This window comes from Mastigoproctus giganteus, chromosome 12, assembly GCF_048544385.1.
Source record: "Mastigoproctus giganteus isolate SK-2022 chromosome 12, ASM4854438v1, whole genome shotgun sequence".
Taxonomy (NCBI): domain Eukaryota; kingdom Metazoa; phylum Arthropoda; class Arachnida; order Uropygi; family Thelyphonidae; genus Mastigoproctus; species Mastigoproctus giganteus.
This window is the reverse complement of record NC_143586.1, coordinates 73,803,539-73,829,467: the sequence shown is the minus strand read 5'-3', so window position 1 is coordinate 73,829,467 and position 25,929 is coordinate 73,803,539. Positions and strand designations below refer to the sequence as shown.

The 25,929-nt window shown below is 40.4% G+C and overlaps 1 protein-coding gene across 1 annotated transcript; it reads right to left on the bottom strand.

The window, feature by feature from the left end:
* Positions 1-333: 333 nt before the first annotated feature.
* LOC150077199 (solute carrier organic anion transporter family member 74D-like) lies at positions 334-25,929 on the bottom strand. The gene is made up of 9 exons (XM_090385812.1): positions 25,338-25,929; positions 22,675-22,761; positions 22,325-22,504; positions 22,073-22,237; positions 9,497-9,692; positions 6,028-6,187; positions 5,723-5,874; positions 5,429-5,493; positions 334-722 (listed from the first exon to the last, which is right to left on the bottom strand). The coding sequence occupies exons 1-9, from the start codon at positions 25,927-25,929 to the stop codon at positions 334-336; spliced, it is 1,986 nt and encodes a 661-aa protein (XP_090241938.1).

Here is a 25,929-nt window from a genome sequence, read left to right as displayed (position 1 = left end):
GTTTTCTTCTTTTTTACCCCACCTCATACTTTTTGACTTACTTATTGATTCGACGTTTTAGGGTGTATTCCTATTTATTTCCAGCAAAAATAAACACACATCTATTTTATTATTGTTTTAAGCGAAATGATATTAGTGTTGCTAATTAGCACGCGAAAAACGAGGAAGATAAAAATTACAATGCCTTCGAAAGGAGAGACACACCTCGGCATGAAGAATGATCATTTATTGAAAATTATTTATACAGCGGTCTTCGTAGATAGTTCTATTTACCATCCACCAATCGGTTTCATCATCTGTCGCTGATGAAACTGATTGGTGGATGATAAATGTCTATAATTTCGTGTTTTTAAGATCCTTTTCTTCTTTATTAGTTTGTATAACAGCTACTTCTTTAATATTTCCTTTGCTCATATCAGTGAGCTCTCTGATCATCTTAGATTCGTTTCCTTGAAGTTTCTTAGTTTTATTCTCTTTTTTCTCTTCCGGAAAGTTTTCTTCATCATCTTCGTAGAAATTCTTCACTCGATCACTTAAGCAAAATACTACAAAATCAAAGACAATACCAGCGCACGTGAAACCGATTGTGGTCCCGTGAAAGTAGTAACGAAATTTGTCAGCATCATAAAGCCAGCAATGGCCAGTTTCCCCACACTCTTCCTCCCACACGATGCATGCAGCATCCGTTATTCTTCCATATATCAATGGAAATGGAATGAATGCTGAAAAAAATCACAAACAAACGTGCTGTAATTAAAGCAACTACAACAACTGTTTAGTTTAGATGTTATCATTCTAATAAAGCCTCTGTAGTGACGCCATCTACATGAATAAAGGAGAACATAATAGTATAGTTTAAATGCTGTGTTATTATTATTATTATTGTTAACAACTACAAAAACAGCAAATCAAACGTGCCTGAGGGTGCAGCTACAAAGAATTATTACACAGCTTCAAAGCAGAAGCTTGGAGTATGCATTTACAAAGTAAGGCGAAAACTAAATGTACATAAAGAGAACAGGAAATTGAAGTCTACAGATAAAAATAGGACGGATCAGTCAGATAAGAAATAATAGCGGGCCTAAGGATGAACCCTGTGGGACACCAATTTCTAGAAAGGATATGAGGTTTTACCTTTAAATGTCACCACCCACCAATGAGACCATAGCAATGCAGTTTATTGACTAGTCTCTGATGGACTACCTTGTCGAAGGCTTTACTTAAATCAAGGAAGATGGAGTCGACTTGGTTTCCTTCGTCAAGCGCCTGGGATATATTCGAGACAAACGAGATCATATCTGTGCAGGTGGAACGACCCTTGATAAATCCGTGAGAGTAATCTGACAAATTAAGTTTCATAAAGTTAAATAGCTGCTTCATTACAATGGATTCAATTATCTTTGAGAGTGTATTCAATTGACAAACTGGTCTGTAGTTGTTGGGCGAGGATGGATCTCCTTTTTTGTAAAGAGGAGTAACAAAGGCCTTTTACAGTTGAGCTGGATAGATTCCACTCTCAAAGACCAATTTTATTAAGTGAAGTAATGGCTTTACAAGTGTGGTCCCACATTTTTTCCACAAGACAGTAGGGATACCGTCCGGGCTTCGTGTGAGGTCCTTTTTCATACTGTGGATTGTGCTCAACAATTCTGCTTGGTTGATTTCAAATGCTGTTAGTGTATCAATGTAGTTGAGAGGAAAATCTTCGTTACTTTCCTTCCCGTCATTTGTTGTATCTGTTTTGTAAATTTCTTCAAAGCTGCTAGCAAGGTAGTCTGCCTCAGACAAAGATGACAAATCATTGGGAATATCTAGCGTGTTTACAGCCGCATTTTGATTTGAAATAACTGAATATAGGCTTCATCTCTTTTGCCTCAAAGACTCTTCTTTCGACAAAGCCCAAGTATTTGTTGTAGTCCTGTTTTAATGTAATTTTAACCTGTCTTCTTAAGGAAGAATATTTATTGTAAAGGCATATTTCCTTATTTGTCTTAAGCTCCTTCAAAATCACTATCAAATCACAGGCCAAATATTGAAGTTTTTCACATCCCCTCTTCAAAATAGAACCATCAAAGTGTCCAAAGGAAAGCAACTATGCATTTTTCGTTTTTTTGCCAGTAGGGATTTTAGTTCCTTAGAGAATCAGTGTGGGTAATTTGGATCAGGAGCACTATAGCAAGGAACAAGATTGTTTGTAATTTCGTTAATGATTTGGTAAAAGCAGTCCAGTGCTTCTTGAGGAGGATCACTGATTTTTAATAGTAATTCCCAATCACAGTTTTTAAATGCATAATTCATACCAGGCCATTCATGATTTTTAACAAAACAAAGAGCAAAAAGCAAGCGCATGGCAACAAGACACTAAAATTCCAGCAATGTGAAGGAACAGGATGTTTACAATGGACCGATCAATGTTCGACAACGATAACATGGACGTATTTGAACGTCTGCATGTAATAATTTGAAAAAAAAAGAAGAAAATACTGATCCGATTTGAATGCCCTTTGAGAGGCTGCATGAATCTTTTTAAATGCTCATTCTAAAACTTCATTAAAATCCGTCCACAAGGAGCCGATTTATTGCATGTGGACATGATGAAAAAAAAACAGATGTAATATGCGTATAAGAAGTGTGGCAATAACGTCCCGGACTGGTACAATAAAAAGAACACAAAGCGAACGTGCACAAAAGTGGTTTTAATTTTATTCAGAGTAGTCACCACAGGATTGAATGCACCCATCACACCGTTCTAAAAGTTTCTGAAAAGAGTCAACGAAGGCATCTAAAGAGATGATATTCACTTCGGCAGTTACGTTTTTCATTAAGTCCTCAACATCAAATCTCTTTCCTTTTTGAGGACAGTTTTTACCTTGGGAAATCCAGGAGTTAATCCAGGAGTCACGTTTTGCTTTCTTCCTAATTTGTCTTGCAATTGCTCTGAGTTTTTTGTAAGCAATTAGGTGGGTGGTAGTTGGGAATTTGGAAACTGCTTCCATGCACGGTGTTTTTCTCGTTTCGCTTTGGAGCATTCTTCATTCCACCACGGATTTTGGTGTACACGCTTGCGCTGGTCAGATTTTGGAATGGAAATTTCTGCGGCAGATAATATATGGCTGGTAATGTGATCAGTTACATCATTGATATGCTGTTTCTGTACATATAGTTTGTCAAGTAGGACACAAGTGGAAAGTTTTTTCCAGTCTGCTTTATGAAAATTCCAAGAAGTACAGTCTTTAGGACATGATATGACCTGTGTTTGAATTGAGCTGATGATAGGTTTGTTTGTTTGTTTATTTGGGGATTTATTAGGCGCATCGGCAACTATGGCCATAGTGCACCACTAACGATGGGAAAATGATCATTATGGAATGGATCATTCAGCACTGACCATTCCATTCTTCGATAGAGATGCTGAACAGATGGATAAGTCTAACGCTGATGTAGCACCTGTAGGTAGTTGAATATGAGTTGGAGAGCCAGAATTTAATAGAGTCAGGTTGTGGTTATCCAGGAATGTTTTAATTAATTGGCCTCTAGTATCCATGATGGAAGATCCTCGCAATGGGTGGTGACTGTTGAAATTACCAGTAAACAGACAGGAAGTCGTAGTTGTGTGATAAGATTATCAAGTTCAGTCTGAGAGCAAGGATAATTCGGTGGGATATAAACGGATGCAAGGTTTAACGATATCTCCATTGTCATCCGAACTGCGACAACTTCTAAGGGGGTTTGTAGTTGGAGATGTCTTGATGGTATGATAGTTTTGACAGGAATACCTACCCCTCCACGAGGAGAAGAGTCAGAATCCCTGTCTCGCCTAAACATAGTATAGTTTTGAATTTGAGCGAAACTTTTGGTGATAAAAATGTTTCCTCTAAGCATACAACTACTGCATTAGTTTGTATGAGTAAATCAATCAGGTCATCTGAATTAATACGTAATCCTCTGCATTTCCATTGTAGGAATTGTTCAATGATTGGGTTTATTTAAGGAAGATTGATCTGACTGTTTTTTGTGAGAAGGTTTTTGTCTGCTTAGTTTTTATTTTTCATTTCTGGGAAATATTGGACGTCTTGTGTCCATGGTATCGTTAGCGTGTAACTCTAGTAATGTGTCGTCATACTGACTGAATCTCAATTTCCATGTTGTTATTGCGTGGTTTTACTTTCTTATGATTTTCAACAATAGCTGATTTTGTTGTTTCTGGCAAGGTAATGTTTTCCAAAGGTCACACGCTTTAAAAAATGTAGGATGGCTTCCTTTACAGTTTGGGAAAGTAGAGGTAGAAGCTGTACAATCTCCTTGGGAATACTTCATGGAGCCACAAATAGGACACACAGTATCGCCTCGATATGGCCGTACTTCTGACACTTAAAGAAGCGAATGGGATTCGGGATGTAATGCCATTTTTTGCAGTTTAGGTAACCTGCTTTAACAGAAGATGGAAGAGTCGAAGCAGGAATGTCAAAATGATGGATCTTTCATTATTCTCCGTGCACGAGTCACTTTTTGTTCACAGAGCTCCTGTACTATTTCTTTCCATTCGCTGATAATGCTTTTAGAGGTGTTCAGAGTATTATGGGGCGTAACCGACACTGGAATATTGTGAAATATTGTTAATTTTAACAATTTTTCTGAATGACTTGGCTTGAAAGCTTCAATTAGTCCTCCAGATTGGAGGACTAATTGAAGTCTCTTGACCTTTTTAGGAGATCCAACAACCGATTCTAAATGTTTTTGTATTAGAAAAGGCGATAGTTTGAAGACAGGTTGGGTGGATAGTGAATGTTAGCATATCTGTCTTTGGGTTTTCCGTCCGTAGTATCTTTGAATGATCTGAGTCATGCTCTGAGACATTTTAATCAAGTCTGGAGCCTGTGGGCTCTAGCGGTGGATATGCCTCGCAATCCATCGCTGCTCCTTTTAGCCTTGGAAGAGGAAATTCCTTCTCCCAGGTTAGCGGCCCCGCACCGTGGAGGCAGTAGCGGTGTCAACCAGTGACCAAGCGATCAGGAGAAGAGGAGAGCAGTACGTTGCTAGAGAGGTTAGCAGTAACATTACGAGAGATGGAGGGTTTATGAAAGCACTAGTATTCGCCTTAGGAAAAATGCTGTTAAATCGCACTAGAAAGATATCGCTTGGCACTCGGGGCCCTAAATCTTCGTGCAGAATTTGATGAATTGTTTCCTTATTCATATACAACTCATCAGACACAATTTTGCAACTCTGTCCTCATATCGGGAGCTTGACAAACGGACACCCACTTCTTCGGTCATCGCGAACATCCTCATGTCCGTCTTTGAACCTCTAATACCGTTCAAACTCACTGGTGTGACTTAACCTTTCATTGGACCGGGAATGTAAATGCAAAACTACAGTTCAGACCTATGCTTTAGCACAGCGAGTTAAAAAAAAAAAGTAAACTTACCAAATAAGGTGCAAAGGACATCGAATAATCCTAGAACTAGACCTTTATCCTCCTTGTCAACGCACCTGGAAAGAAATATTAACTTTTAATGCAGAGGACATCCCACTTATATTTGCTAAAAGTAATCTGAATTTTATTCTTACGAATTCAAAGAGGAAAAAGAAAGGCAGTTGGATTGATAATTCTATCCACCCGAAAGTTTTACATTTTACACGAAAAATAAACGCGAAGGAACTGTTTTTAAACGTAGAAATCATAAAATGCACATATGATAAACGAAATATGGCTACGTACCTTAAGATAATTAGGGTACTTCCAACGTGAAAACCAGCAAACTCAATTATCAAAGTGATGCAAAGAAAGACCATGAATGGGGCAAGCATTCCGCATTCTTGTGGACAGTAACCACTTGTAGCATTTTCCACACACAAACAACCGAGAAATATCTGTAATATTTCGATTAAGAGTAATAATAAAGCGTCTTTAATTCATAAATTATTAATGAAACAATAATCTGACCTGCCATACTAACAAACAATAATGAGTTGTTGAAAAACTTGAATTTAAGGATCTCTGCAAAAATATTTAAATTTGTTTACCGTTTCGTTGTTTGTAGCATTGGGATTTGTGGTGTAGTTACTACATCCGGCATAACATGGAGAGAAATAGGTGGAAACTCCATCTGATCCACAGACGGGTTCAAAAACTGCTGTTGTGCATTCACATTGATGATTGCAGTTGTTTGTTAGATTTAAAAGCCTGAAAAGAAGTTTAAATATTCAGTTAGTGCTACAAATATTTTGGATTACTCTAGCATTTAAAAAAAAGGGTTATTAATTCTTTTATTATTTTTCTTATTTTCCACAAACTTGGGCAATTTTCTTACAATAATTAATATCTTTATTGCAAGCAGTGAATAGTTGCAGGGATGCCTGATACAATAATACCCATAACGGCTACAATGCTAGGGATTTAACTTGAAATAACTAATACAGGAAAAAATACATAAAACGTATAATTACATATAAAATTAATATTGGAGGGTGAATATCCGTTTGGAGACTTTTCTGTAATTTAGAACTTGGGTGATATCTGAATTGGGTGATATTTGAGCTTGGGTAATTTCTGAACCATAGGTGATGACTGGCTGCAGAAACCAGTATATGTATTGGAGCGTGTACTCAGATTCTATGACATGAAGGAGGTATTGTTTGGCAAGCCATCTTGATCTGCAGACCTTGTTGTCAATGTCTGCAACATGGTGTTTGAAACTGAGTTTAGGGTCGAAGATAACGCCGAGATCTCTGTGCTTGGTTACTGGGGTGATGGGGGTTCCATGGATTTCCAGGTTCAGTTGCGTTGGATTTGATTTGAGTGAAAACACGATTTGTGCAGATTTGTTTGGATTTATCTTAAGAGAAAACTGTGCCAAGTATGTAATCATATTCTTAAGGCTGTTAATAATGGTTTCAGAAACAGAATCAGGTCGGGCGGTTCCGCTGATCCGATAGAGGAGCTTCAAGTTGTCTGCATAACTGATAAATTCTGTTTGTTGGCACAGGAATGGGTGGATGGCAGCCGTAAAGAGGAGCCCCGAAAGAACTCCGCCCTGGGGAACACGTACACAAACTTTCCTTGTGAAAGATTTTTTATTCACAGTCAGGTGAAGGACCCTGGTCGTAAGTAGCGGCTTCAAGAATTCCAGTATATTGTCTTTTATCTGGTATCCCTCCTCACAAAGTTGCAGGAGGGGCTGGATGTCTGTGCTGTCGAATGCAAACTGGATATCAAGATAAACAATTGCCATCACAGCCCTATCTTGTAGAGGTTGGTAATGGTGAACCTGCGTTTCAAGGCATAATAAATGAATGGTAGTAGTGGTAGTAGGGGCATGTGATGCAACAAAGCAAGTGTATGTGCTTATGCAGCATCAGCAAAAAAAAAAAAATTACAAAACAATCCCCTCTAAATGTTTGTCCAGTTCCTCCTTACATTTATTTAAACTATCAACATCCACAACGGCAGATGGAAGTTTGTTCCAGCAATTAACAACCCGTTGGCTGAAGGCAAATTTCCGCACATCTATTCTACATCTGCCTTTTCTTAATTTGAATTTATGCCTCCGTAGGTTCGTAATCTGAACAAGTGGACGGATCCCATCAGAATTCAGTGTGCTCAACCCATTCCACGCCTTACACACCTCAATCATATCACCTCGCAGGTGCCTAGACTCCAGCCACTGCAATTTGCAGAACTTAAGCCTCTCTTGGTAAGAGGATCCCTTCATTCCCCTCAACAATCTTGTTGCCCTTCTCCGTACACGCTCAAGCAAATTTACATCCTTCCTAAAATGAGGCCTCCAGACCTGTACACAGTACTCAAGGAGTGGCCTGACCATTATACAGAGGGACAATCACCTCCTTCTTCCTGCTAGCAAAATTCCTATATATCATTGACAAAACCCCATGACCTGCCCTAGCAGCCTGTCTACATTGCTCAGAAAACTTCATATCTGACTGCACAATTACTCCCAGGTCTTTTTCATTTTCTACCACCTTAAGTGTAGTACCACACAGTTGGTACGTTTCTCTGGGGTTACTTCTACCCATATGCAGTACTTTGCATTTGTCAAGGTTAAACTTCAGTTGCCACTTCTGAGCCCATCTGCCCAAATTATCTAGATCCTGTTGCAGTAGCACACTGCCATTACTGTCATTAACAACCTTGCCAACCTTTGTATCATCTGCAAACTTCGACATTAAGCCTGATGTTCCTTCATCAATATCATTGATAAATATACGAAACAATAGTGGACCTAACACCGAACCCTGTGGGACTCCACTAATAACATTTGTCCACGAAGAGCAGCACCCATTAATTACCACCCTCTGTCTTCTCCCACTTAACCATCCTTTTATCCATTGTAGCAACTTACCCTTAATACCATTCTGCTCCAATTTGTACAGTAGTCTTCCATGCGCAACAGTGTCAAAAGCTTTCCTGAAATCCAAATATATGATATCAAAATTGTTTTTTGCATCCAGTTCCTTTGTAACCACATCATAATATCCAATCAAATTTGTCAGACAAGACTTTCCCTTAACAAACCCATGCTGTGTCTGAATTATTACTGCAGTCTTGTCTAGATGATCCTGCAATGCATCTTTAACCAGCGACTCCATTATTTTACCCGGAACAGAAGTTAAACTAACTGGTCTGTAATTACTCGTGTCACCCTTCGATCCCCCTTTGTGAATTGGGGATACATTTGCACATTTCCAGTCCGTGGGAACCTCCCCTGAGTCCAAGGATGCTCTCATAATTATGACTAAGGGTTTGCTTGCTTAGTTGCTTTTTCGCTTCCTTTAATATAACTTTATAGATCCCATCCACCTCAGGTGCCTTTCTTATGTTTAACTTCAACAGTTTCTCCTCCACTTTGCTTTCAGTTATTACAAAATCATTAAGTACCCTTCTACAATTTGATAACCTTCTTCCATTTTCAAACCTTAATAACTCCTCAAGTGTGAATGTAGTGCAAAATACTCATTCAGTTTGTTTGCTATCTGAGCAGGATCATCAATAGTCGAACCATCGATGTCAAGTGGACCAATCAGATTCATCCCCTTCCTTTTAGAGTTTATATAAGTAAAGAAATCCTTGCTGTTTTTCTTAGCATCTTTTGCCAAAGATTTCTCGTAATCTGCCTAACCTCCTTTGTGAACCGATTACAGAATAGCTTATATCTGCCATAGGCTTCTGAGTCGCTTGATAATTTATATGCATCCCATGCATTTTCCTTCTCTGTCACGAGTCTCATTAGTTCATTTGACAACCATTTAGGCCTAAACCTTGAACAATATTTCTTAATAGAAACAAGAGAAGAATTTCCATTGCCTGAAGATGATTCCTCAGGCTTCTAGCGTTTTGATAGAAAATTGTGCACATTATATTTACAATAAATTCTTTTATAACGAACACGTGATGGAAATAATACAGCAAGTTTAACGAGCAGATTATAAACACAAAGATAAATGATTTAATATTCAAATAATTAAAAATACACACCCATTGTCTGAGTAGGTTGTTTGGGGTAAGTTTAATGAAGGACACTCCATGAACATGGACGCTACCAATCTAACAACAACAAGGATTTGCTGAAGTACGATGTACCCGGTTATACAACGAGGCGATGGTTTGAACTTTGTGATCACCACGCCACCTAGCAGCGTACCTACTACCATAGTTGCCATAGTTACCGAACCTGAAAAATTAAAATGCATTTTATTTTAATTGTTTTGGACTGTTATGTGGCATTGTTCTTCAGCTATTTAACTAAATAAATTCTAACATATTACACTCAATTTCGGATTATTGTAAGTTAGAATTAATTCGTAGTGGGAAATTATTAATTTCAATAAATTTAAGGAAAGTTTTCTTAATTAATTTCCCCTTTTATTTACTGTTTTGTAAATTAACTTAACGTACTGTTAAATTAACTTTAACTTACTCTTTTGCCATTCAAGAGCTGAAAGATGAAAGCCATCAAAAGTAATTAATAGAAACTAATATACAGTACTGTATATTGGTACTGAATATACTGATATTAATACTGAAAGATGGAAATGGACCAGCAGTAACTTCTGGTGCTCAGACTACAACAGCATTGAGATAGAAACTGCTGGAGCAACAGAACACAGTTGCATTAGCAGATTATCGTATGTTGAACAACACTCCAGTATCCTTTTAATGGAGGTCATAATTGTAGAAACTGGCGAGAGATCACGTATCCTCTGTATCATCTGCCATCAATGAATTTCCGATAGACCACATTTGGACTGTAGGTTTCAGCTAACATCTGCATTGGAAGAAATCCATCAGCTCGCCTAAGCTTGTGAGTAATCGGTTGTAGAAAGGAAAAGGCTCTATGAGGAATCCGTCGTGTGCATTCCTCCCGAAAGATAGTGGCATAAACATCTTCTAACATCATTTTGAATGGTTTTGTAAGTGACATCGATGAATATCGTAAAAAGCGAGTATTCATCAGATCTGACTGTCTTGAGAGTCGTTGAACATGGTGTTGTAAAGTAATGTTTGGTACTAGGTCACGCGAAAGATGTTTAGCATTCAATCGTGACCACATTGTTCATCTTAATGTGATGAACTCAACGTGATGGTGAAATCTAATCTTGAGGTAAAAGAAAACCCTGAGATAGACAGATGACTGTTTAGAACCCATGAAACATTCGATTAGTTTGAATTTCAGTAAATGCCAATTTCTTTGTAAAGAGGAGGGGTTTTAAATCTATCTCATTAACTTGATAGACTTCTTTAGAGAGAACGAGAATTGCGTGGATATTTTCGCAGTTAATAATGGATTAGATATATCAAAATGCAACTGAAGCCTTCGTCCCAAATACATTTAAAATTTAGTTTGAAGTTTAGCAGACTTGTGGGTGTTGATTGGCGCTTAAAAATATATTTGGAAGCTAAATTGGCACATTTGGTATTGGTATTGGTATGATTATTTCTGGCGCAAGGGCTACTTAGGCCATATTGCGCCTATAAACGAGATGAGGATTACACGGTGTCTGTAAAAACAGTTAGAACCAATTATACAGATGTGTCCGTTTTAAGAAGTAGAAAAATTCCTGGAGATTTGCATCATTACCTATGAGCTGTCGGAGTGTCAAAGGTTCTTGAAGATTTTGGAGGTTACTGAATGAGGCTTTTCAGGCATCAGTGTATAAGGTACATTCAACGAGTATGTGCTTTATTGTGAGAACAGAGTTGCAGTGCGTACACTGCGGAGGATCGTTTCCTGTAAGAAGAAAATTGTGTGTGAGCTGACTGTGCCCGATTCGAGCTCTAGCCAGGATGACTTCTTCCTTTCTGTTTACACAAAAACTGGAAGCCCATAACTGTGGTTCAGGTTTTATTCCACGGAGCTTGTTATTCGGCTGAGATTGCCACAGAAGTGTCCATTGTTCCTTACAAGTATTTCTTATATAGGATCTGTAGTCCATATATGGAACATAGTAATCTGGCGATGCTATGTTGGATGAATGTTTGGCTGCTTGGTCTGCTTTTTCATTCCCTGATATCCCAGTGTGGCCTGGGATCCAGCAAAAGATGACTACTTGCTGGCGATCATGGATATGCATCAGATGACATTTTATAGCTTTTATTAAGGGATGCGTTGCTGAGGAAGAATTTTGTAAGGCTAAGATCGAACTCTGTGAGTCACTATATATTACACTTTTTTGGATGGACAGTTGGAGAATGTTTTCTAAGGCAAGTTTGATAGCATATAATTCAGCTGTATAACTGCTGCATTCGGTGGGAAGTGAAGTAGAGATAGTGTTAAAGGGAAACACAGCTGCAGCACCGACTCTACTACCAGACTTGGATCCATCAGTGTATACTTGCGTAAAATTTGAGTAATTTTGTGTGTGAGCAGCATGCAGTTGCTGTATATTGGTATTTGCAAGCGAGTGTTTTCCCCAGTTTAGGAAATAGCTGTCACAGGATGCTTTAATAAAAAACCATGGAGGATCTGAACTGTTCAGATTTTTTGGATTTTTTTTTTTTTTTTTTTTTTGGCGCACTAGCAACTACGGCTATGATGCGCCAAGACTAGGTAATATTTAAATTTTTTTTTTTTTTTTTTAAATTCTCGGTGACCTAATTAGTAAGGCCACCATGTCCATATATATAATAACAATGATATAAAAAATAAATCAATAAAAACGTAACAATAACATAAATTAAATACAATTAAAAACTTTTATTAATTTAAAATAGCTAAAAACAGCCGACACGTTGTCATTGTCAGATAAAATCTGACTGAGTGTATACGGCTCAGTCAGATGATTAAAAGCACTAAAACGGATATTGCTAAAATCTGGACAGTCAATTAAAAGGTGTCTAATCGTTAAAACTGTGCCACAGGACACACACATAGGAGGGTCATCAGCCCTCAGCAAAAACGAATGAGTTAAATGACTGTGTCCTATGCGGGTCCGGGCAAGAACAACTTCCTCCTTGCGATTCCTGCGCAGACTAGACTGCCACGGTTCAATTACAGGCTTTATACGATATAATTTATTTCCAGTCTGTCTATTCCACGATTCCTGCCATTGGGAATGAACCTTTTGATGTATTATTTGCCTGTAGTCTGTATAGGGGACTAACAGGCAGCGGTTATTATTGGGAATTGCTGATTTGGCTGCGGCGTCAGCCAAATCATTTCCCCTAATCCCAATGTGGCTGGGAATCCAACAGAAGCGGATGTCATATTCGCGTTCATGGAGAACGTGAATCTTCTGCTGAATACTAGACAGAACTGGATGAGGATTATACCTCACAGATATTAAAGCCTGTAACATGCTAAGAGAGCCGGAATATAAAATGAACCGTTGGTATTGGCATTTACTAATTTGATCCAAGGCTAACTCAATTGCGTGCAGCTCTGCAGTAAATATGCTGCAATCAGAGGGAATCTGCTCTGATATAGTGCTGTCTGTAAAGACAGCAGCAGATCCCACATATGATTCTGACTTCGAACCGTCTGTGTAGACTGGCGCGAAGTCGGAATATTCAGTTCGGTGTGCTGAATGAAGCTGCAGGTAGACGCATGATGGAGTGTCCGACTTTCCCCAGTTTCTAAGCGACAAGTCGCATGCCGGGACACGAGCATGCCAGGGTAGAAGCGGTTGCTTTGATGTTTGGGCAACCTTGTCTACCTTGATATTGAGTTCGTTCAGTAGCTCTTGGACACGAATACCAAAAGGACGATTGGCAGTCTTACTGGTGTTGTACAAGTTTTCCCATCGTGGCTCAAAAACGAATGGCCACGTAGGATGGTCTGGCAGGGATTTCAGTTTTAAAGCGTACTTTAAAGACAACTGCTTACGTCGAAACGATAACGGTGGTTCGTTTGCTTCGACGTATAGACTCTGGACAGGAGATGTTCGAAAAGCTCCAGTAGCGATACGGATAGCCTGATGGTGGACAGGGTCCAGCCATCGAAGGACACTATCTCTAGCTGAAGAATATACTTGGGACCCATAATCTAATTTGGATCGCACAAGTGCACGGTAAAGCCGTAAAAGGGTGCATCGGTCTGCACCCCAGGATAAGGAGGACAGCGAGCGGAGTATATTAAGGGCTCTTGTGCATTTTGTGCGGAGTTGGCGAATGTGATCCAAAAAGGTCAATTTTTTATCGAATATGAGTCCCAAGAATTTTGTGTTCGCTGCTACTGGAATAGCATTTTGTCCGAGCCTTAATTCAGGTTCAGGATGAAGATTACGCTTGCGACAAAAGTGTACGCAAACGGTCTTCTGCGGCGAGAACCTGAAGCCATTAGCAAGTGCCCAGACATTCAGATTATCAATGGCTTTCTGCAGTTGTCTTTCAATAACCCTCATGTTGCACGACTGGCAAAAAATGCTTAAGTCATCAAGATAGAGGGCACTGTTTACAGTTGGAGGAAGTTGTTCTGTGATGGAATTTATTTTTATGGCAAAAAGCGTGACACTTAATACTGATCCTTGTGGTACTCCCTCTTCTTGGTTAAAGGAGCGAGAGAGTGAGGATCCCACACGAACTTGGAACGATCGATTGGCTAAAAAGTTTTGAATAAAAATGGAGAGTTGCCCCCTAAGACCAAGGCGATGCAGATCTTTTAAGATGCCAAATCTCCAAGTTGTGTCATACGCTTTCTCCATGTCAAAGAACACCGACACCAAGTGTTCGCGTTTTAGGAAAGCATCCCTTATGGATGCTTCCAATCTAATAAGATGGTCCAAAGTGGACCGGTTCCTTCGGAAGCCGCACTGGATTTTGGAGAGAAGGTCGTTTGATTCTAAGTACCATATTAAACGAGAATTAACCATTCTCTCCAGGATTTTGCACAGACAGCTAGTCAGAGCAATAGGACGATAATTGGTGGTGACTTTTGGATCCTTTCCTGGCTTAGGAAAGGCAAGAATGATAGCCTTTCGCCAGGAGTCCGGAAACTGCCCTTCAGTAAAGATTCTGTTACACAGAAGGAGCAGACAATCCATAGATTTTGATGAAAGATGTTTAATCATGTCATAATGGATGCCATCTGGTCCAACGGCACTTGCTTTGGAAAGAGCGAGGGCCCTTTTCAGTTCGAGAATAGTGAAATCCCCGTTGTAGGGATAAGTGCTCTTAGATTTAAAGCTAAGTGCCTGTTTTTCGATTTTATATTTCAGGACCAGAAACTCTTGGGAATACGAAGATGTTGCCGAGATCTTGGAGAATGTTTCCCCAAGAGAATTAGCTATTGCAGTTGGATCTGCAATAGCGCATCCATTATAATCTACGATTGAAGAAGGGTGGGATGTATATTTTCCCTTCATTTTCCGGATTTTATCCCAGACTACCTTAGAGTTGGTAGACTGGTTAATAGATGATGTAAAACGGATCCACGATTCCTTTTGACTCTGACGACGGATGTAGCGTGCTTTGGCTCGTGCACGTTTGAAGGCTATAAGGTTGTTCGTGGTAGGATATCGGCGAAATATCCCCCACGCTTTGTTTTGAGCCTTTTTTGCTGCTGTGCATTGTGAATTCCACCAAGGTTTAGGAAATGGTGGAAACCGGGCTGATGTTTTTGGGACAGCATTAGCAGCTGCTTGGACAATATTTTCTGTGATGTACTTAACTGCATCATTGATAGGCTCTTGACTGACTGTACTAAGATCAAAATTTGCCTGGTGTTCGAAGGCAGTCCAGTCAGCCTGATCAATCTTCCACCGTGGTAACCTGAAGGGAAGACATGGTCTCCCACTGTGTAGTAAGGTTATCACGGGGAAGTGATCACTACCGTATGGACTCTCCTCCACTTCCCAGGTGAGTGAAGGGAGTAGAGAAGGGGAGCAGATAGAGAGATCAATGGCAGAAAAAGTACGGGTAGGCATGTGGAAAAAGGTGTTTGTTCCAGTATTTAGAAGGGAAAGGTCATTGTCATTGAGCATACGCTCTATGACTCGTCCCCTTCCATTGATGTTAGCACTACCCCACAGGGTGTTATGTCCATTAAAATCCCCAAGAAGTAAGAAAGGGGGAGGCAGCTGCGTTAGAAGATCATCAAGGTCTGCCTGGGAGATGTCAGTCCCAGGTGGCAAATAAATAGAGCATACAGTTAATAAGAATCCCACTGAAAGGCGAATTGCAACAGCCTCTATGCTGGTTGTAATTAGCAAGGGCTGCACTGGGGTATGGTTACCCACAAGGATAGCCACTCCCCCATGTACGGAGCCGTCCGCAATTCTATCCTTTCGAAAAACTGTGATGTTGTGCATGGTGGGATCATCATTTGCCTTTAAATATGTCTCCTGCAGGCAAAAGCAAACTGGCTCGTGCTTTTGCAGGAGGGCCTTGATGTCGTCTATATTTCGCCGGAATCCACGACAATTCCATTGTAGGAATTTAGCCATTATTTTGGCTTGGTGGGTCCATCAGGCGGCTTCCGAGGTGCTGAGGGCTTACTTTTATCTGTCTTGGATTTATCTTTTTTGGGGAGGAATGGACGCTGTCCGGTGTCCATTTCCTCCTCCGCAAAGAGTTCCAAGACTGAATCTTCGGGTACCTCCTTCTGCTCGACATCCATCTTTTCTTGGGTACTAGGAGGGACTTCCCCTTTCTTATTCTTTTCTTTCATAATTACCTTTGGAACGTGTGGAGCATTAGGAGGTACCGATATAGGAGTGGCAGCTGATTGGTCCTTTTGTGCAGGTTTTTGAGAACTTAAGAGATACCGCGCGATGGGAGTGAAAGACTCCTTTGGAGGAATGGTCATGTCCGTCTGAGTTTCGACGGAACATCTCCCTGCTACCTTCTGGGCGTAGGTAGGTTTGTTGATATTCAGGGGTTTGACCGATTTTCTTGCCTCCTGGTATGATATATTTAGCTCTGCCTTCAGCCGTTGAATTTCTTTTTCTTCTTTCCACCTCTGGCATGCTCGTGAATAGGCCGGGTGTTCGCCTTCACAGTTAATACAGGTGGGTTTTGCGGCTGAACATGCTGTTGTTTCGTGGTCCTTTGCACCGCATCTAGCGCATGCAAAGACTCCACGGCAGGCCATTTGAGAATGTCCATACTTCTGGCATTTGAAGCACCGTAAAGGGTTCGGAATGTATGGACGTACTGAACAGTTGATGTATCCAGCTTTAATCTCATCAGGAGGTTTAGGAGTGTTAAAAGTCAGGATAACGCTCCTGGTTTTAACTATTTTTCCATCCCTTCGCGCAGTGATTCTCTTGACGGCAATGACTCCCTGTGGTTTTAATTCGGAGCAGATTTCCTCCTCGTATACGTCGAGAAGGTCCCACTCCGAAATGACTCCTCTAGATGAATTGAGTGTTCTGTGTGGTGTCACTGTTATAGGGATTCCTCCGATTGATGTTGTTCGGAGTAGGTGTTCTGATTGCCTGTCATTTTTAGTTTCAATTAAGAGGTCTCCAGAACGGAGCCTCTTAACTGACTTGGGTGAACCTGCTAACCCATCCAACCCTTTTTGAATGAAAAAGGGCGACATTTTACCAATCGGTTTTTCACCGGTTGAGTGCATTATTAGGAACCTTGGTACAGGCCCTGATGTTACTTCTGTTCGCTGCCTCTTTGTACTAATAATACTATCTGGATCTTCGTCTATGTTTGCAGATAGGGACTGGGTTGGGGCCCCTGAAGAAATATGTTTATCAGGATTCATATAGGTTTTTAAATTGTTCAGTGCCCGGGCTCCCCACCCACACGGAGCCCAAAGGGACGCCCACTACCCGGCATGCAATAAATGCGCTCGGGAGTGGGACGCCAGGGCTACCCAGACACTATACCCGCACCGCTGCCAGCCTGAATCCTGTCCCTCGGACCATGAGGGTAGGGGCGTGGCATTGACACGGTTGACCCTCGCAGGAGAACCTACTAGCCCATTGATCCTAGCCGGGCCTTCCAGGACCACCCGTCTTGTCGAAGCAGGGGCCAAAGTGGTGTATTGAAGCTGGGCCCCTCAACCACCAGGATCCCCCTTTCCGAATTTCCACGGGTCGCAGCGCACGGCAAACACGCCGGATTCCATTGATGTAAGCCCGGAACCTAGGCTGTGGGCGTTGGATCCCAGTGATGCTAGTCTGGAAGTCCAGCAGCGTCACTGGGAGGTCCCCTCACCACGTACAGGTGCCCACGTCGAGGGGAACTGTTCAGATCATGGAGGATTTTGTCCAGATGCATATTCCAAGTTTATGATAATTCCTGTAATCTGATGCCAGTAGGTCGAACTGCTCTAGGTTTATTTCTGAAGTACATTGTGGACTGTGGATCATTAAGTATTGGCCAATTGGGGTGAGAAGGCAGACTTTGAATTTTGGCTGCATAGTTCAGAAGTAACATCTTTTTCCTGAGGTTGAGCGGAGGTTCATGGGCTTCGATATAAAGACTTTGCACTGGTGATGTTCTATAAGCGCCTACAGCAACCCTGAGGGCAGAATGTTTAATAGGAGCAAGACGTGCTAGCACGCTTTCCCTAGCAGAATCATACACCGGGGCGCCATAATCGAGGCGAGATCTGATTAGGGCTCTGTACAAGTGAAGTAAGGTGTATCGATCTGCACCCCACGATGTAGAAGAGATAATTCTTAATAGGTTCATTTTTTTCTGGCAAGCAATCTTTAGATGTGTGATATATTCTGAGAAGTTCAGTTTATTATCAAAAATCAGACCAAGGAGACGAATGCTATTCACCACTGTGATGGGATGATTTGTTAGTTGTACCTCTGGATCTGGATGCATCTTTCGTTTATTACAAAAGTGAATGACTCTAGATTTCTAATAGCATAATCGGTAACCATTCTGTGTCATCCATAGCTCAATATTATTTATAGATGTTTGCAGCTGCCTTTCAATAAAGCTCATGTTTTGCGAGCTGCAAGAGACAGTCAGATCATCAGCATAGAGGTATGAATTTACAGCTTTTGGAATATTTTTTGTCATCTGATTTATTCTAATTGCAAATAAGGTTGCACTGAGTACAGAGCCCTGCGGGACTCCTTCTTCTTGTATGTATGTTTGCGAAAGGACTTGCCGATAGCGAACTTGAAAGGTCCTGTGTTGTAGGAAATTCTGTATGAAATAAGGTAAGTGTCCTCTCAGGTCCAGGGAATGAAGATCTCTCAGGATACCAAACCGCCAAGTGGTGTCAAAGGCCTTCTCTATGTCGAGACACCATTACTAGATGTTTATTTTGGATAAACGCATTCCTGATGTCTGTTTCTGCTTTGATCATGAGATCTAGAGATGATCGGTGTTTTCGGAAACCAAATTGATTGTCAGAGATAATATTTTGGGAATCAAGATACCACGTTAGTCGACGGTGTATCATTTTTTCTATGGTTTTACTTAGGCAGCTTGTGAGCGAAATGGGTCTGTAATTGTTCGGAATAGAATGATCCTTCCCTGGTTTGGGTATCGCCAGTACAAAAGCATGACGCGAGAAGCTGGGGAAGGAATGCTCCATAAATATGCGATTGTAGAAGGTCAGTAGCGAAGATAATGATTTATTGTCTAGATGTTGTAGCATTATGTAGCAGCACTGTTCTTAGCGGTGGATAAAGCTTCTTGAAGTTCTACCAAAGTAAGTGGTGTATTGTATTGGAAAGAGGATGTAGTTCTAAATTTCGGATGGGATTTTTCCGCTAAAGCTTTAATCTTTTGAAATGATGGATCATATGCCGTAGAGTCAGACAACTGTGAATATACAGTCCATAGAGCATTTGCAATCTCTGCAGGAGTAGATAGCTCCTGTCCATTCACGGTGAAAAGTGGGGACGACAAAGGGGGAAATTTACCATTTAATTGTCTTATTTTTCTCCAAATAATTCTTACATCCATACTTTTATTAACTGTAGTTGCGAATCGAACCCAAGATTTATAAGATTAGCGTGGTAGGATGTTTGCGGAATAAATTCCATGCACGGTTTTTTTTTTTTTTATATTCTTACAGTCCTCGTTCCACCAATAATTTCTGGTTCTACGAGTGCTTGACTTTGACTGTGGGATGGCAGTGGATGCATCTGCTAGAATTTGTTTTGTAATATGGTCGGCAACTATGTCAATCAGATGAGATTTGATGATCTCATTGTCGAAGGATACGTTAGTGGTATACTTTGCCCAGTCTGCCTTGGAAAATTTCCATTTTGTGTGAGTTTCTGAAGGTATGCAGTGTGACGTTTCAATTTTATATATTATAGGGTAGTGGTCACTGTTGAGTGGATCATCCAGAGCTGTCCACTGGATATTAAGGAAAAGGATTGGAGAGCAGATAGAGAGATCTATTGAAGAGACTGTTCCTGTTGAGAGGTGGAGGTAAGTTGGTGAACCAGTATTTAATATGGTTAAATTTCGTCTTTCAATAAGCATTTAAATGATTTTTCCTCGTCCGTCTGTATTGGAAGACCCACAATGGATGGTGTCCATTGAAGTCACCCAATAAGCAGAAAGTGGTTGGCAACTGCTGAATGAGATCTTCAAGTTAATGTATGGTACAAGGGCGACTGGATGGCAGGTAGATTGAAGCAAGTGTTAGGGTAACGCGAATGGCTATTCGTGTGGCAACAATTTCAACAGTGGTTTGCAACTGAATGCGTTTGCAGGGTACTTTTCCATCTATAAGTATCGCTACCCCTCCGTGAGCATTATTAGTAGCAGGTCTGTCTTGCCGAAAGAGAGAGTGTAATTTTTTATCGAAGTAGACACCTGAGGCGTTAAATATGTCTCTTGTAAACAGATTCTAATTGGTTTATAACGCTTAATTATCTCGCGGATGTCGTCGATATTGCTGCGAAAGCCTCTGCAGTTCCATTGGATGATGTTTTTCATTGTTTGGATTTAAATGAAGAAGCTGTGTCTGTCTGCTTTTTGGAAATCTGCTTCTGTCGGTCAATTTTTATTTTGTCTCTCTTTGAAAATATTGGTCTGTCCTCTATTACATCTTCTGGATGAATTTCCAGAATGGTTTCCGTTTCTTCATGAGAGCAAGTCTCATTTGTGTCCATGAAGAAAGATTCAGCATGCTGCTTGTTACCGGGATCAGAGTTTTCTGTTTGAGTAGATCTTACAGGAGTTGTAAGAGTAACAGGAGGTATCGTGACTGGTGTGTTATTAGATCTATTAGAAGTCTGTTGCTTTGAGGACTGAGGTACAGTAGAGAGTAAAGTTCGAGCCCATTCAGAAATAGAGATGCTTGGCGGGATTGATGTATCTGTTTGAACTGATATTGAGTGAAAGTTTTGAGCAGCGTCGGCATATGTACGTTTTGGCATTGGTATTAGTTGCTGTAATTGTTTTCTGGCTTCGGAAAATGAGACTTTCTTTTCTATCTTGTATTTTCGGATTTTCTTCTCATTTTTCCACTGATCACATGTTTTTGAGAAGGCTGGGTGATTGCCTTTACAATTAGGGCAAAGTGAGGACTGCGATTTACAATCGTCTTGGGCATGTTCCTTCGACCCACAGTTAGGGCATACTGCATCACCTCTACAGACAGTTTAGGAATGTCCAAATTTTTGACATTTATAACACCTTAGCGGGTTTGGGATATACGGGCGAATGCGGCAGTTCAAATACCCTGCTTTTACTGATGATGGTAGGTTGGGTGAGCTAAATGTCAGTATGATACTGCGAGTTGGAATAAGTTCGCCATCTTTCTTAATCATAATTCTCTTCGCTTGATATGACCTTCTGCTCCTGCAATTCGTTGACAATTTCCTCTTCTGAGACATTCATTAGGTCCCATTCTGCGATAACACCCTTGGAGGTATCGAGTGTTGCGTGTGGTGACACCTTAACAGGGATTCCATTGAATGTTGTGAGCTTGAGAAGGTACTCTGAATGTTTAGAGCTTGTAGTCTCAACCAACAGATCGCCAGATTTGAGACGGCGCACCATTTTGGGGGAACCTGCTACATTTTCCAGACACTTTTGTATGAGGAATGGTGATAGATTGCCAAGGGCCTGGTTCGTTAAGGAATGCAGGATCAGGAAACTCGGATGTTCTATTAGGGAATCATCCGTCTTCAGTCTCTTTCGGTTGGTTTTGTCATCATTAGGTTGATGCAAATCCTTTGAATTTGGATTTGCTGTCTGAATCGGGGGAAAGTTTTCAAAGTCCATGTTTTGCTCCTTTTGGCCCTGGGGGTTTGCTTTACCACCCAGGTTTCCGGCCCGGCCACGGGGAGGCAGGAGCAGTGCCACAAGGTGACCAAGCGGCTCAGTTAGGAGGTTAGTATTAATATAAGAAGAAACAGAAAGGTGGTTTTCCTTCCTGGGCCTTTGCCTACTTCTTGTAGTGCGAAAGAGCTACTTTGATCGGGAAATCAAGAAAAACTGTTGTTGAAACAAAAATAGAATCTATACGCTGAAAAACCTCTTTAGAGAAAACGCTTTTACAGACGCACTAGAATCGCTTGGCCACGGAACGCTTGGCACTCGGGGCCTTGGCACATTTGCCTTATCTAGTAGTGGTTTAAAAACTGTATTTAGTGCCTTAAAATGTAAAATAAACAGATAATACATTTATAAGGGAATAAATTGACAAAACCTTGACTGTTTCTTCACCTGAGAGCAGATTTGCTGTTGATGCTGATAAACGATACTGCGTCTCCACGTATTTAGGCAAGAACATGTAGTATCCTCCAAGGGCATTGAGGTAGAAGATGACGGCGATGAACATAAACCCAATTATCGGGTTTCTTAGTACGTTCTTTGTAGCTTTGGGAATATCTATTGAAAACAAACAATGACAATGAAAGTAAGTGTCAGAAATGAATTTTTAATCCACAGTTTATTTTATCACTGCAAGCAACTTGCCTGAGAATTTTAATTTCGAACTTTGTTCTTCCTTTTCTTCCAGAGAGTGCGATGGTTTCAACTGTTTTGGAAACATAGCCATCGGACCCGTTGCCAGCAGTACTGCGATGGCTAATATAGGATACCCAGTCCACCAAGCTCCTACCCATCGAGGATCTTCTGGTCCATATCCTGGATCATCTAAAAAAATCATACACTGCATTATTCCTTTAGAGATATTATTATATAAATCACCCCTGATATATTCATCTTGTTCCCTCTAATAATTTTCTAATAATCTTCGGGAGAGAACAATTCTTAATGAGCAATACATTTTAAGATCACGCTTATTTAGTAACAACTTTACTTACATAATGGATCTTCATAGTATTTGAGACTCAACGAGGAAAGACAGAAACCAACCACTGGACCAAGTATCCGTAGGGCGAACATTATACCTAGAAAACATTTATGAAAATAAATGTGATAAAAGGCTTTTTTATTATTTTGGAAGTTCTTCAGTCGTTCATTTTCTGAATAATTAACAGTCATATCGCCTAACTGTGGTCTGCAAGCTTATTTATTTCTTTAATTGATTCAGGATCAATATATGTTCATTGCCATCTGGGACAAGTCAATTTGGAATGAAAATCAAAAATCTAAACTCCGATTAAGGTGCCTTCCAGCCGGCGAATTATACTTTTACCTCCAATGTTCATATATATTTCTAGGATCGGTAAACTGATGGAAGTGTTAAGGTTCCATTGCTTTTGATGGTGTTCTCCAATATACACATTTCGGTCATATTAACAAGCGTCTTTGGCATGCTAGATTTCCCCATTATTGCCCTTAGTTCTTTATGATACTATCGTAGAGAACTTAAGGGCAGTAATCTAATGATATAAGGTGCACACCTTGTGAAAATTCAAGCTTGTTTTACCCAGTTGTCGCGATGAGAAATTTTGGATAATTATTGATCGATTTCTTCTGAAGCCGCATTGATAATCTTCAGTTATTTTTTCTGCGTATGGAATTAGTTTATGTGCTGTAGTACACAATATTTTATTTTACACAGCGTTATACAGTGCTAAAAATAAATAACGCGAAAATTATAAGTCGTATTACAAAGTGGTTGTTAGGATTGCGAAAAACTTTATTTTTTTTATTGACCATCAAATTTCAATGTGACCACCATTATTTTCTAATAAGCAACCAACCAAGACAAGTTCACACTAACCCGTAATAAACAGAATCTTGATTCTGTTTCCTCCTCACCAACGTGCGAGCTTTCTGCAATGTCGGTATTCTCGCCATCCAAGTCCTTGCTGGCTTTCCCCTCTCTACCCTGAAGTCCTGCGACGTGGCCTATTCCAACTGCCAAAGGAAAATATACGATGAAATCTCTGGCTTCTCACAAGAACTATCAAATAATCAGAAGTAATTGAGCAAAAGAATCACAATGAATTGTACCGAAAAGGGCAGGACTATTGAGAAGAAACCATCAAAGGAGTCATTACAAAAAAGGCAAGGGTAATCATGACAAGCCCTGGTTTTCCTCAGGCCTCTATGTGACTTTTGTACTACCATGCCATTGCCCGTTTAACCAGAAGTCAACAAATCTGGGTGTTGTGAATAACGTCTTGTGTCACTGCGGTTCTTTTGAACACTGGAACCACATCATGTACCACTGCCCTGCCAATGAAGTCTGAGAACTCACCTCATCATAAATATTACGGATGATTTTAGGAATCAAGTAAATCTCTACCTAATAGAGGAGCACTACAATCACGCCCTTACCCTGTTCGCAAAAGCTGTTTTCGAACATATGCGAACTAGACTTCAAAGCGATCTTCATGCCATTGCTGATCCCTGACTATCTTCATTGGATGCTCTCATCTGAGTAACATAAACAACGTCCTCGGATCAATACTGCTGACAGTAGCATCTTCCAGTGGGGGAAACTATAGAACAACTGGCTACCATAGATCCATTCTCTCTTCTGTGTCCTTTCATCCTGAGAATTTTCTCAATCACTTTCCCTTTTGTCTTTTCGCCTAATGTCCAGGTAAATATTCTTCCCTACAGTTCAGTTATTACGTTACATCCTCTCTTTTCTTCCACCTCACTTAACTATTTCCTCTGAACTCTTTTCCAACGAACCCAGGGATGGCCTAACCAGAATAATGATTCCGAGTTTCCTGGGCCGGCTCCATGTGCCACGGATGGAAACTAAGATTGTGTAGAGTTCCACATGCCCCTAGGCAAAGAGCCCAGAAGGAAAAAGAACCCTAAATTATACGACAAAAACAACACATCACTCGTGGTAGTAAACCATCGGTTGCCGCTTGACTCTCAGCACTATGTCCACTATTTCTCGTGCCATTCTCCATGTGATCATAAACACTGTACGATGGAAGTAGCAATAATTAACAATGAAAAAAAAAAAACCCTTCTAATTGCCGAGCTCATCACAAAAAGTTCAAACTTTCCAGACTTCATCAACAAGGTGGATGAAGTCTGGAAGTCTTTCCACGCAATGGGGTAAGTTTACAACTTTTGCCAAACAACTTTCCTCACGTGAGCAACGTAAGCCAACTGACAAGATTGTCATAGTGTCCTTCCGCATAGCCCTGGTCACGTAGAGTGAGCTTTCATGATCTTTCTGTGCGTTGCTTGAGTGTGGGAGTATCATTATGCCTCTGCCATTGATAGCCGACTTTGGATGATATAAGAAGTTGCACGAATCCACGCGATGATGTGATATTTGACTGTAACATCCCTCTCCAAATCAATTAACTTGGGTCTGTGCAACATAATAAGAGCAACTAACTGTTTATCCGGGAAGGTCCAATGGACCATATAAACAGGAGTGTCTGGATACTTTTTGGAGGATAATGTACAATAATATAAATATGCGCGTGTATATAATGTTCATCATGGAACAATAGCATTAATTTATAGTCGTTTAAATAAATTAGTGAAATCGGATTAATGAACCACAGCATATTATCGAAAGATTATTATTACTACTTACTCAAATACAACGGCGAGCTTTGCTTTTTGATATTGTCATCCAAGTAAGGGAATCCAACTATATAAATAGCCACACCTCCAAAGCCATTCAGAAAAAGGGCAATGAAATAAATGCAAGCTACTGCAATGGTGGGAGAAATTTCATCATGGTCACACGAATCTTGTTCCGGAAAGGCATTGCACGTTTGGTACTCGCTTTTTGATGCGTTCTGCGTTGGGTCTTGTGGTACATTGTAATTTGCTCCATAGACCAAGTACGGGATTACAGAGAAGAAGGAGCTAAACACTTGTATGAACATTCCAATAGCTATGAGATGTGGTCTGTGGGCCTGCCTGCTGTAGTACCCGATAATCAAGCTTCCCAACAGAGGGCTTAAATTTTGGGCTGTTATTAATGCCCCACTTGTCATGCTGTCAAATCCAAATCGCTTCTCTAGGGTAGTGAGGACACCAACATAATAGACATCGTAAGCACCTTGAAACGTACTTAGGATGCAAATCACGATTAAATAAGCTATCGGATTAGCAAATTTCTGCAGCCAAGGCGGTTTGAACTTTCCGATTCCACAGAGGTAGTCTTTGTTAGTATCCAT

Coding starts and splice junctions, on each gene's coding strand:
- LOC150077199 (XM_090385812.1), bottom strand. CDS start 25,929: ATGGATACTAACAAAGACTACCTCTGTGGAATCGGAAAGTTCAAACCG. Junction 22,762..25,337: donor AAGCTCGCCGTTGTATTTGA/GTAAGTAGTAAT, acceptor AATGTTTTCTAG/GTATAATGTTCGCCCTACGG. Junction 9,693..22,072: donor AACAGCAAATCTGCTCTCAG/GTGAAGAAACAG, acceptor TTAATTTTTCAG/GTTCGGTAACTATGGCAACT.